The 12662-nt window shown below is 32.8% G+C and overlaps 8 protein-coding genes and 4 non-coding genes across 12 annotated transcripts; 7 read left to right on the top strand and 5 right to left on the bottom strand. All coding sequences in view use genetic code 11, as the record gives it.

Moving 5' to 3' along the window:
- Positions 1 to 165: 165 nt before the first annotated feature.
- On the top strand, positions 166 to 237 carry trnM-CAU. The gene has a single exon. It is a non-coding gene; the product is annotated as a tRNA-Met (tRNA).
- Positions 172 to 230, top strand: trnT-GGU. The gene has a single exon. It is a non-coding gene; the product is annotated as a tRNA-Thr (tRNA).
- Positions 238 to 370: 133 nt separating the features above from the next.
- atpE (ATP synthase CF1 epsilon subunit) lies at positions 371 to 772 on the bottom strand. Its single transcript has one exon. It carries the CDS (start codon positions 770 to 772, stop codon positions 371 to 373), a length of 402 nt encoding a protein of 133 aa, YP_006460329.1.
- atpB (ATP synthase CF1 beta subunit) lies at positions 769 to 2265 on the bottom strand. Its single transcript has one exon. It carries the CDS (start codon positions 2263 to 2265, stop codon positions 769 to 771), a length of 1497 nt encoding a protein of 498 aa, YP_006460328.1.
- Positions 2266 to 3044: 779 nt separating this feature from the next.
- On the top strand, positions 3045 to 4472 carry rbcL (ribulose 1,5-bisphosphate carboxylase/oxygenase large subunit). Its single transcript has one exon. It carries the CDS (start codon positions 3045 to 3047, stop codon positions 4470 to 4472), a length of 1428 nt encoding a protein of 475 aa, YP_006460327.1.
- Positions 4473 to 5427: 955 nt separating this feature from the next.
- trnK-UUU lies at positions 5428 to 8061 on the top strand. The gene is made up of 2 exons: positions 5428 to 5464; positions 8027 to 8061. It is a non-coding gene; the product is annotated as a tRNA-Lys (tRNA).
- On the top strand, positions 6177 to 7691 carry matK (maturase K). Its single transcript has one exon. It carries the CDS (start codon positions 6177 to 6179, stop codon positions 7689 to 7691), a length of 1515 nt encoding a protein of 504 aa, YP_006460326.1.
- A 293-nt stretch (positions 8062 to 8354) lies between the features above and the next one.
- Positions 8355 to 9416, top strand: psbA (photosystem II protein D1). The gene has a single exon. It carries the CDS (start codon positions 8355 to 8357, stop codon positions 9414 to 9416), a length of 1062 nt encoding a protein of 353 aa, YP_006460325.1.
- Positions 9417 to 9661: 245 nt separating this feature from the next.
- Positions 9662 to 9736, top strand: trnH-GUG. Its single transcript has one exon. It is a non-coding gene; the product is annotated as a tRNA-His (tRNA).
- Positions 9737 to 9933: 197 nt separating this feature from the next.
- On the bottom strand, positions 9934 to 10302 carry rpl14 (ribosomal protein L14). The gene has a single exon. It carries the CDS (start codon positions 10300 to 10302, stop codon positions 9934 to 9936), a length of 369 nt encoding a protein of 122 aa, YP_006460324.1.
- Positions 10303 to 10426: 124 nt separating this feature from the next.
- On the bottom strand, positions 10427 to 11848 carry rpl16 (ribosomal protein L16). The gene is made up of 2 exons: positions 11840 to 11848; positions 10427 to 10828 (listed from the first exon to the last, which is right to left on the bottom strand). Exons 1-2 carry the CDS (start codon positions 11846 to 11848, stop codon positions 10427 to 10429), a joined length of 411 nt encoding a protein of 136 aa, YP_006460323.1.
- A 163-nt stretch (positions 11849 to 12011) lies between these two features.
- Positions 12012 to 12662, bottom strand: rps3 (ribosomal protein S3). The gene has a single exon. It carries the CDS (start codon positions 12660 to 12662, stop codon positions 12012 to 12014), a length of 651 nt encoding a protein of 216 aa, YP_006460322.1.

The raw sequence follows: 12662 nt of genomic DNA, 5'->3' as shown, positions 1-12662 counted from the left end.
ACATATTTTATCATAGTATGAAGATAATTGCTTGTCAAGATGAATATTACATGATCGAATCCCTTGAACGGGTGTTGGTATTGCTTATCGGTAATTTGACATTTATAATCAATTAATCTGATAGATGGGTACTCTTCTTTTTTTTTTAGGAGGAGTCCTAAATTACCTACTTAACTCAGTGGTTAGAGTATTGCTTTCATACGGCGGGAGTCATTGGTTCAAATCCAATAGTAGGTAAGGTATAGTTATAACTTATTAGATACCTTTGACTGTGGTATCTAATAAGCTTTTCTACTTTACTTTTTTCTTCTGACTGTTTCTTTTTTCTTTTTATTGTTTTCGGATATTGGGACGCATCAATTTCAACTTGTTATGAAATAACATTGATAGCCTCTACTCGTGTTCTAGCTCGTCTAAGAGCTAGATTTGCCTCAATTGTTTGTCTCTTGCCTTCAGCCTTATTCAAATTAGTTTCTGCTATTTCAAGAGTTTGCTGTGCTTCTTGTGGATCAATGTCACTACCCTTTTCCGCATCATTTACTAAAACAGTTATCTCATTATTATTTATTCTAGCAAACCCCCCCATCAGAGCCATTGTTAACCATTGGTCTTTAAGACGTATTCTCAAAATACCTATATCGACAGCTGAGGCAATAGGCGCATGATTAGGTAATACTCCAATTTGTCCGCTATTAGTAGGTAAAATGATTTCCTTCACTTCTGAATCCCAAACAATTCGATTGGGGGTCAATACACAAAGATTTAAAGTCATTTCTTCAAATTGCTCTCCGTTTCTAAGTTCGTAGCCTTCGCAGTAGCTTCATCGATATTACCTACCAAATAAAAGGCTTGTTCAGGAAGACCGTCTAATTCTCCAGAAAGGATCAAATTAAACCCTCTAATTGTTTCTACTAGACCAACATATTTTCCAGCCGAACCGGTAAAAACTTCTGCTACGAAAAAAGGTTGTGATAAGAAACGCTCAATTTTTCGTGCTCTTGCTACGGTTAAGCGATCTTCTTCGGATAATTCGTCCAAGCCAAGGATAGCTATAATGTCTTGAAGTTCTTTGTAACGTTGTAAAGTTTGTTTAACTCGTTGCGCAGTCTCATAATGTTCTTCACCAACGATTCGAGGTTGGAGCATAGTTGAGGTTGAATCTAAAGGATCTACTGCTGGATAGATACCTTTGGCGGCTAATCCTCTTGATAGTACAGTAGTAGCATCTAAATGTGCAAATGTCGTAGCAGGAGCAGGGTCAGTTAAATCGTCGGCAGGTACATAAACTGCTTGAATAGAAGTTATGGACCCTTCTTTGGTAGAAGTGATTCTTTCTTGTAAAGAACCCATTTCAGTACTAAGAGTGGGTTGATAACCCACAGCAGAGGGCATTCGACCCAATAAGGCAGATACTTCAGATCCTGCTTGAACGAAGCGGAAGATATTGTCGATAAATAGAAGTACATCTTGCTCATTGACATCTCGAAAATATTCCGCCATAGTTAGGGCAGTTAAACCAACTCTCATACGAGCTCCGGGTGGTTCATTCATTTGACCATATACTAAAGCTACTTTGGATTCTGCAATATTTTGTTCATTAATTACTCCAGATTCTTTCATTTCCATATAAAGATCATTTCCCTCGCGAGTACGCTCACCTACTCCGCCAAATACAGATACACCTCCATGAGCTTTGGCAATGTTATTGATCAATTCCATAATAAGTACTGTTTTACCCACTCCAGCTCCACCGAAAAGTCCTATTTTTCCTCCACGACGATAAGGAGCTAAAAGATCTACTACTTTTATTCCTGTTTCAAAAATAGATAATTTTGTATCTAATTGTATAAAGGTAGGCGCAGATCTATGAATGGGAGATGTTGTACGAGTATCTACAGGACCTAAATTATCAATCGGCTCTCCAAGCACGTTGAAAATTCGTCCTAGAGTTGCTCCGCCTACTGGAACACTTAGGGGAGTTCCTGTGTCAATAACTTGCATTCCTCTCATTAGACCATCTGTAGCACTCATAGCTACAGCCCTAACTCGATTATTTCCTAATAATTGTTGTACTTCACAAGTCACATTAATTTGTTGACCAACAGTATCTCGACCCTTAACTACCAGAGCATTGTAAATATTAGGCATCTTCCCCGGGGGAAAGGCTACATCTAGTACCGGACCTATTATTTGGTCAATATGTCCCAGATTTTTTTTTTCAATCGAAGAAACTTCAGGACCGGAAGTAGGAGGATTTATTCGCATATCAAAAGCCAATTTTTTTTTCCGAAAAAGTTTTTAAATCAAAAAGAAATGTTCGATAAGAAAGCAAGTTGATCGGTTAATTCAAAAAGAAATAAGAAATGGGAGTTAGTACTCCATTTTTTTGGTACTATTCCATCAATCCTCTTTAACTGTTTACTTACTTATTCAAATTCAATTATTGAATTCTTAAGCTTACTGCAGTTATTTTGAAAATTTCAATTGGATAAAATCTTTCGAAAGTCTTTTCTTTTTTTCTATCATTCTAGAAAATATCATCTATATTCTGTATGGAATTCGAACCTGTACCTTAATTTAGAATTCATTTTTTTTATCATTGGCTTTCGTATTTCCTCAGTAGACAATTTTTTAGACTTACCCTCTGTTTCCCTATTTTTTGTACCTCTTTGTTTCTTTTCCGGGGATAAAGCTGCCTATTTTTACATCTAGGATTTACATAGACAACATATATCACTGTCAAGATTCAGAATAAATTATTATTATTATTTAGATTAGATCTTTCGATTTGAAAATTCAAAAATAAGAGATTTCAAATTGAAAAAAAAAGATTGGGTTGCGCCATACATAGAAAAGAGTATACAATAATGATGTATTTGACAAATCAAATACCATCGTTTAATTTAATAATAACATAACGAACCTTTGGGATTAATGGATAATATTAGTTGATTTTTGTAAAAGATTTCATTAACTCCTAAGTCATATCGAGTAGACCTTATTGTTTCAAGAATTCTTAATTCAAGAGTTGTAGGGAGGGATTTATGTCACCACAAACAGAGACTAAAGCAAGTGTTGGGTTCAAAGCTGGTGTTAAAGATTATAAATTGAATTATTATACTCCTGAGTATGAAACCAAAGATACTGATATCTTGGCAGCATTTCGAGTAACTCCTCAACCTGGAGTTCCACCTGAAGAAGCAGGTGCTGCGGTAGCCGCCGAATCTTCTACTGGTACATGGACAACTGTGTGGACCGATGGGCTTACCAGTCTTGATCGTTACAAAGGACGATGCTATCACATCGAACCTGTTGCTGGGGAAGAAAATCAATATATTGCTTACGTAGCTTATCCTTTAGACCTTTTTGAAGAAGGTTCTGTTACTAACATGTTTACTTCTATTGTCGGTAATGTATTTGGGTTCAAGGCACTGCGTGCTCTACGTCTGGAGGATTTGCGAATCCCAACCGCTTATATTAAAACTTTCCAAGGTCCGCCTCACGGCATCCAAGTTGAGAGAGATAAATTGAACAAGTATGGTCGTCCCCTATTAGGATGTACTATTAAACCTAAATTGGGGTTATCCGCTAAGAATTATGGTAGAGCTGTTTATGAATGTCTTCGTGGGGGACTTGATTTTACCAAAGATGATGAAAATGTGAATTCCCAACCATTTATGCGTTGGAGAGACCGTTTCTTATTTTGTGCTGAAGCGATTTTTAAATCACAGGCTGAAACAGGTGAAATCAAAGGGCATTACTTGAATGCAACTGCGGGTACATGCGAAGAAATGATGAAAAGAGCTGTATTTGCCAGAGAATTAGGCGTTCCTATCGTAATGCATGATTATTTAACAGGGGGATTCACTGCAAATACTAGCTTGGCTCATTATTGCCGAGATAATGGTCTACTTCTTCATATACATCGTGCAATGCATGCAGTTATCGACAGACAAAAGAATCATGGTATGCACTTTCGTGTATTAGCTAAAGCATTACGTTTGTCTGGTGGAGATCATGTTCACTCCGGTACCGTAGTAGGTAAACTTGAAGGGGAAAGAGATATCACTTTAGGTTTTGTTGACTTACTGCGTGATGATTTTGTTGAAAAAGATCGAAGTCGTGGTATTTATTTCACTCAGGATTGGGTTTCTCTACCAGGTGTTCTGCCTGTTGCTTCGGGAGGTATTCACGTTTGGCATATGCCTGCTCTGACCGAAATCTTTGGAGATGATTCCGTACTTCAATTTGGCGGAGGAACTTTAGGACACCCTTGGGGAAATGCACCAGGTGCTGTAGCTAATCGAGTAGCTCTTGAAGCCTGTGTGAAGGCTCGAAATGAAGGACGTGATCTTGCTCGTGAAGGTAATGAAATTATCCGTGAGGCTAGCAAATGGAGTCCTGAATTAGCTGCTGCTTGCGAAGTATGGAAGGAGATCAAATTTGAATTCGAAGCAATGGATACTATTTGAATTCGAAGCAATGGATACTATTTGAATTCGAAGCAGTGGATACTATTTGAATTCGAAGCAATGGATACTTTGGATTAATTGCAATTAAATTCGGCACAATCTTTTCCTAAAAGAAGGATTGAGCCGAATACAAAGATACTTCATTATTATTATTAAATAGATTTCTATCTTTCGTATTGGAATAGAAGCATAGTAAGTAGATGATATTTTACGAAAAAAGTGATTACAATTTATAAGCGAAACTGGCTATTGCCTTTTTCGATGTGAATTTCACATAATAGGGAGGTTGCTCCATTTCTATATGAAATTTATCCTATATTATGAAATTTATCTTATATTAATCTATATTAAATGAATCTATATTAAATTTTTATTTTCCTATTGATTTCTATATTTCTATAATTTGATACGTTTTTTTAGATTAGAATATCATTTTAGAAAATAGATATATTTATATTGAAAGAATTTTTCTTATAAGTAATTATAACATAATACTAATAATCGTAATCGAATTAATAAGATTTAAAATCTTATTAATTCGATTTGATTTATTCGATTGTATTTTTTGTCAATACTAATATTGACAACACTGTATCAAATCAATATAATCCGATCTTGAATAAATTGATCACCTTACTTACGTTAAATAGGCGTTATTACTTCATCAAATGGTAGGTTCATTGGTTTTCTTTCTGCGATACAAACAAGAAAAACTTTTTGAATTAATAAGTAAGAGAATTGAAAGGTAAACACGAATTTATATATACGAAAATCATAGATCTATATATACGAATATATATAGTCTTATATATATAATAATAATGGATAACTATAACATAGTATTTCAATAGGTGGTATATCTTTTTTTAGTTTTTTAGACAATTCAATTTTGTAATTTTATTTTTTTTTATTGCGATTGGGTATAAACATCCACCTTATTTTTTAAATTGTAGTGGGGTTGCTAACTCAATGGTAGAGTACTCGGCTTTTAAGAGCGACTCTATTTTTTACACATTTCTATGAAGCAATCGATTCGTCGATACTATCGGTAGAGCTTGTAAAACCACGACTGATCCAGAAAGGAATGACTGGAAAAAGTAGCATGTCGTATCAATGAAGAATTCTAAAAATATTTCATTCTTATAGGATCCAGCTCAAATTTTTGTTTGAATTTTTGGCTCGTAACAAAAAAAATTCAGTTGGGTTTGATTAATAAAGGGATAGAACTTGGTGGTTCTAATTCTAATAGGGAAACAAAAAGCATCGAGCTTTCATTTATTTTTTATTTGGATCATTACCCCATCTAATTGTACGTTAAAAATAGGTTAGTGCTTGATGTGGGAAAAGCTTTTCTGGTGAATGGTTTATTTTTGTTATGAGTCCTAACTATATAGCTATTTTCCATTATCTTTTGGTATTTTGGGGTAGCGATAAATGTGTAAAAGAAAGAGTATATTGATAAAGATATTTTTTCCAAAATCAAAAGAGCGATTAGGTAAAAAAATAAAGGATTCTTAATTAGCTCGTTATCCTAGAACAAAAATTAGGCGAAAAATCGATTAGAGAGAGTCCGTGAATGGGTTTTACTTGTTTTCTAGGTATCTATTTATACCTATAATTTTCTGTTTTGACCATATCGCACTATGTATCATTTGATAATCCAATGAATCTCTGATTCTTTGTTTGACCAAATAGACTTTTTGAATGGAGCAATATAAAGCATATTTAGAACTTCATAGATCTCGATACCAGGACATCCTATACCCACTTTTTTTTCGGGAATCTATTTATGGACTAGCTTATCGTCATGAGTATTTTTTTATAGAAAATGTAGATTATAACAATAATTTTAGTTTACTAATTGTAAAACGTTTAAGTACTCGAATGTATCAACAGACTCATTTCATTCTTTTTGTTAACGATTCTAAAAAAAATACTTTTGTGGGTTATAATTATCATTTTTTTTCTCAAATAATATTAGAAGGTTTTGGTATCGTCGTGGAGATTCTATTTTCTCTACAATTATTTAGCTCTTCCTTAAGGGGATTAGAAATCGTAAAATCTTATAAAAATTTTCAATCAATTCATTCGATTTTTCCCTTTTTCGAAGATCAACTGATATATTTAAATCATAAGTCAGATATACGAATACCCTATCCTATCCATCTGGAAATCTTGGTTCAAATCCTGCGATATTCGATAAAAGATGTCTCTTTCTTTCATTTAATAAGGTTGTTTTTTTATTACTATTATAATTGGAATAGTCTTTTTCCTCCAAAAAAATGGATTTTTACTTTTTTTTCAAAAAGGAATCGAAGAATTTTCTTGTTCCTATATAATTTATATGTATGGGAATATGAATCTATCTTTCTTTTTCTACGTAACAAATCCTCTCAGTTACAGTTAAAACATTTTCGCGTTTTTTTTGAGCGAATTTTTTTCTATGAAAAAATAAAACATCTTGTAGAAGTATCTACTAAGAATTGTTCATATACTTTCTTCTTCTTTAAGGATACTTTCATCCATTATGTTAGATATCAAGGAAAATCAATTCTGGTTTTAAAGAATACTCCTTTTTTGATAAATAAATGGAAATACTATTTTATATATTTATGGCAATGTCATTTTGATATTTGGGCTGGACTAGAAACGATCTATATAAACGAATTATCTCAGTATTCATTTCACTTTTTAGGCTATTTTTTAAGTATTCCACTAAATCTTTCAGTAGTACGAAGTCAAATGTTGCAAAATTCATTTCTTATTAAAATTGTTATAAAAAAACTTGATACAATAGTTCCCATTATTCCTCTAATGAGATCATTGGCTAAAACAAAATTTTGTAATGTAATGGGTCATCCTATTAGTAAGCCGGTTTGGGCCAATTTATCTGATTTTGATATTATTGACCGGTTTTTGCGCATATGCAGAAATTTTTCTCATTATTACAATGGATCTGCAAAAAAAAAGAGTTTCTATCAAATAAAATATATACTTCGGTTTTCTTGTATAAAAACTTTGGCTCGTAAGCATAAAAGTACTGTGCGCATTTATTTGAAAAAATTAAGTTCAGAAAAATTATTGCAAGAATTTTTTACAGAAGAAGATCTTTTTTCTTTGATTTTTCCAAGAACTTCTTTTACTTTGCGTAGGTTTTATAGAGGTCGTATTTGGTATTTGGATATTCTTTTCAGAAACGATTTCGTCAATTATTTATAAGTTAAAATAGGTTATGATATTTTTTAAATCGGTGTAAATTGATAAAACGAACTTCCTTCTTTTTATTAAATGAGGATAAAAAAATCATTTTTTTTAGTCTTCTATATCTATAGGATTTTGAAATGCTCATGTAGTCAGAGTCAAGATTCGGGGTTAATAAATTGAATATTATATTTCACTTTCTTAGAGTCTTTTGCTAGGCAAGTAATTCAGGTTTAGATGTATACATAGGGAAAGCCGTGTGCAATGAAAACTGCAAACACGGCTTGGGGAGGGATTTTTTCTTGTTTTATTCTATTGTTGAATTTTATTAAAGAATAAAATATCTACTTCATCCGACTAGTTCCGGGTTCAAGTCCCGGGCAACTCATTCTAATTTGTAGATCGATGTTGTATTATATCTATATTTCTAGAAATATAACGATATATACAAAATAAACTTTTTTTATGAATCAAGGAAATGGGATAATAAAGGTAAATTCGGATAAACCGAAATGAAGAATAACATACTAATGAATAAGAACATACTATGGATATTAATATTGGTTGACACTGGTATATAAGTCATGTTATACTGTTGAATAACAAGTCCTCAAATTCTCGCATTAGAGAGAATTTTTGTGCTTGGGAGTCCCTAATGATTAAATGAACCAAGATTTTACCATGACTGCAATTTTAGAGAGACGCGAGAGCGAAAGCCTATGGGGTCGCTTCTGTAATTGGATAACCAGCACCGAAAATCGTCTTTACATTGGATGGTTTGGTGTTTTGATGATTCCTACTTTATTGACTGCAACTTCTGTATTTATTATCGCTTTTATCGCTGCCCCTCCAGTAGATATTGATGGTATTCGTGAGCCTGTTTCTGGATCTCTACTTTATGGAAACAATATCATTTCTGGTGCGATTATTCCTACTTCTGCGGCTATAGGTTTGCATTTTTATCCGATCTGGGAAGCAGCTTCTGTTGATGAGTGGTTATACAACGGCGGTCCTTATGAACTAATTGTTCTACACTTCTTACTTGGTGTAGCTTGCTACATGGGTCGTGAGTGGGAACTTAGTTTTCGTCTGGGTATGCGTCCTTGGATTGCTGTTGCATATTCAGCTCCTGTTGCAGCCGCTACTGCTGTTTTCTTGATCTATCCTATTGGTCAAGGAAGCTTTTCGGATGGTATGCCTCTAGGAATTTCAGGTACTTTCAATTTTATGATTGTATTTCAGGCTGAGCATAATATTCTTATGCATCCATTTCACATGTTAGGTGTAGCTGGTGTATTCGGCGGCTCCCTATTCAGTGCTATGCATGGTTCCTTGGTAACTTCTAGTTTGATCAGGGAAACCACAGAAAATGAATCCGCTAATGAAGGTTACAGATTTGGTCAAGAGGAAGAAACTTATAATATTGTAGCTGCTCATGGTTATTTTGGCCGATTAATCTTCCAATATGCAAGTTTCAACAATTCTCGTTCTTTACATTTCTTCCTAGCTGCTTGGCCTGTAGTAGGTATTTGGTTTACCGCTTTAGGTATCAGCACTATGGCTTTCAACTTAAATGGTTTTAATTTCAACCAATCCGTAGTTGATAGTCAAGGTCGTGTAATAAATACCTGGGCTGATATTATTAACCGAGCTAACCTTGGTATGGAAGTAATGCATGAACGTAATGCTCATAATTTCCCTCTAGATCTAGCTGCGATGGAAGCTCCATCTGTTAATGGATAAAATTTTGATCTTAATTTAAAGTAGACGAGTTTTTGTTTAAAAATAAAGGAGCAATATCAACTTTGTTAATATTGCTCCTTTATATTGGATATTGGATTAGTAATGTTTTTTTTAGATTTCTATAGATTTATACATACGTTTTTGATTTATTTCATGATTCCTTATCTTTTTTTCCTTTGTTAGAAAAAAAAAGGGATAATGAAAGGGTAGAAATTGAGATATAGATCATTTTTACATAGTATAAGGGCGGATGTAGCCAAGTGGATCAAGGCAGTGGATTGTGAATCCACCATGCGCGGGTTCAATTCCCGTCGTTCGCCCATATCTATATATAGATAGATATTCTTTAGGTTTTCAAGTATAAATCTCAAATAAAGAAAGAAAAATGGCTACTTCTAAAACTTATAAGTAAGAATTCTTCAAAATAATAATTCTTACAAAAGGTATATTTTTGAGATAAAATAGATTCATTTATCTATTTCACAAAAAAAGAATATATCCATATCGTGGTTTCCTCTTATAATACCTCAGGTGCTAATGAAACTATTTTAGTGAAATTTAACTGTCTCAATTCCCGGGCGATTGCGCAAAAGATTCGAGTTCCTTTTGGATTTCCTTCTTGATCAATTATAACTGCAGCATTATCATCATACTGAATTATTATACCGTTGCTACGTTTTAGTTGTTTACAAGTACGTACAATTACAGCTCTGATCACTTCAGATTTTTCTAAGTTCGTATTTGGTACTGCTTGTTTGATTACAGCAACAACAATGTCGCCAATATAAGCATATCGTCGATTACTAGCTCCTAGGATTCGAATACACATCAGTTCACGTGCTCCGCTGTTATCCGCTACATTCAAATGAGTTTGAGGTTGAATCATATCATTTTTTTATTATTTCAATCTAAAAAAGGAAGTAAAAATATTTTGTGTTCAAAAAAAAAGGAACCTATTATTGCCTTTTTTCTTTTCATTCTAAAGACCTATTTTCTTTGGTTCTCTTTTATTATCCTGAAATAATGAATTGAGTTCGTATCGGCATTTTGGATGATGCTATTGAAATAGCCTTTCTTGCTATATTTTCTGGTACTCCACCCATTTCATAAAGTATTTTCCCAGGTTTAACAACAGCTACCCAATATTCGGGAAATCCTTTTCCTGAACCCATACGTGTTTCAGTAGGTCTTACTGTAACCGGTTTGTCTGGAAAAATACGTACCCATATTTGTCCACCTCGGCGAACATTTCTTGACATTGCCCGCCGTCCCGCTTCTATTTGTCTAGATGTTATCCAAGCTGGCTCAAGTGCCTGAAGAGCATATCTTCCGAAGCAAATATTATTACCTCGATAGGATATTCCCTTCATTCTTCCTCTATGTTGTTTACGAAATCTGGTTCTTTGGGGGTTATAATTGATGGTTGTTTTTCAATTCCATCTTTATTACAGAACCGTACATGAGATTTTCACCTCATACGGCTCCTCGCGAATGAAGTAATTCAAATATCTATATCTATATGGATATAGATTCTATCTAATCGATAAAATAATAGAAATAGTCATATGTTTAGTAAATAACGAAATCTCGGTATTTTTTGAGATTTCATACAATCTTCGAAATTTTTAGATCTTGTTTTCAATATCGATTCTTAGAATTGGCAAAAATATAAAAAAATTCAATAAAAGAAAAATTCTCGCGGGCGAATATTTACTCTTTTATTCTCAAATTCAGATGTAATGAAATTCAGATGTAATGTAGGGTACAACTCCTAAAAAATGGATTGTTTTTAGGTTTCTTCCGCCATCCCACCTAAGAAATCATTAAGATTTGTTTTCTTTAAGATTTTTTTAATAAAATCTTAAGTCTTAAGTATTTGCAGGTTTCGTCGTTCCCATCGCCTCTCGATTAATGGTTAGGTTTTAATTCGACAATGGAGCCTTTCTCATAGCTAAAAATTAATAAAATTTTTTTAGAATAGAAATTCATTTCTTTTTTCGTGAATCAATATTATCAGTTTTTCTTGATTCAGAGCTCTTAATTTATTTACATTACAAATAGATAATATATATAATATTCTTTTTTTTTATGCTTTAATACACTATCTTTTCTGAGATGACCCATAGACCTTTACATATTCGAATTCTATATCATTGATAGATTTTAATCTCTTTCTTTCACCTTTTCATTTATCTATATATTTTTATTGCTTTACAACTAAATAATCTTTTTTTTCTTTTATGTTTCACAATTTTTCAGTTGCTATAATATTTTTTTATTCAATCTTTTTTCTTTTGACTAATTCTTTATATCTAGATAATCCGAAGTGATGTGTTGGTTATTAGTTCTTTTGAAATGAATTGATACTATTAATCGGTGTCTTTTTTTTATTTGAATCATTCTAAAAAACTAACGAGTCACACACTAAGCATGGCAATACTATATAAAATTATTCATTTATTTTTTTAGTCGATTCAATCTTATAAAATATATAAATTTTGGAGAATCAAAATCGAGTAATTTTTTCTTTTTTGTTTTCTATAAAATCAAAATAGGATATTGAATTATTGAATAGAAAGAAGGACATATTTTTCTTTATTTCGAAAATATCCAAACTTTTATCCCTAAAACTCCATAAATAGTTCGAACTGTATAACAACAATATTCAATTTTAGCTCGAATGGTTTGGAGAGGAACCCTACCTTCTCTGATCCATTCGACACGTGCAATTTCTTTTCCATCAATACGTCCTGCAATCTGTACTTGAACTCCTTTTGTACCTGCTTGTTCAGTTAATTCAATAGCTTTTTTCATTGCTTTACGAAATGAAACTCTATTCTTTAATTGTCCAGCTATAAATTCTGCAAGAATATTAGGGTGTTTATAAGCATTTGTAACTTTTACAATAGCAATGTTTAGTTTTCTATTCACACAATTCAGTTTTTTGTGCATATTCGTCTGTAATTCTTCGATTTTTTGAGGCTTACCCTCTATTAATAACTTTGGAAATCCCATATATATTATGACTTGAATCAGATCGATTCTTTTTTGAATCTTTATCTCTCCAATTCCCTCGACACCCGAGGATATTCTTCTATTTTTTTGTATAAAATTTTTTATCCAATCTCGTATTTTTTTATCTTCTTGTATATTCTCAGAATATTTTGTTGGTTGTGCAAACCAAATAGAATCATGACTTTGAGTTGTACCAAGTCTGAAACCAAGCGGATTTATTTTTTGTCCCAT

This window comes from Vigna unguiculata, chloroplast (genome assembly GCF_037176805.1).
Source record: "Vigna unguiculata chloroplast, complete genome".
NCBI lineage: Eukaryota > Viridiplantae > Streptophyta > Magnoliopsida > Fabales > Fabaceae > Vigna > Vigna unguiculata.
This window is presented reverse-complemented; position numbering and strand designations above follow the sequence as displayed.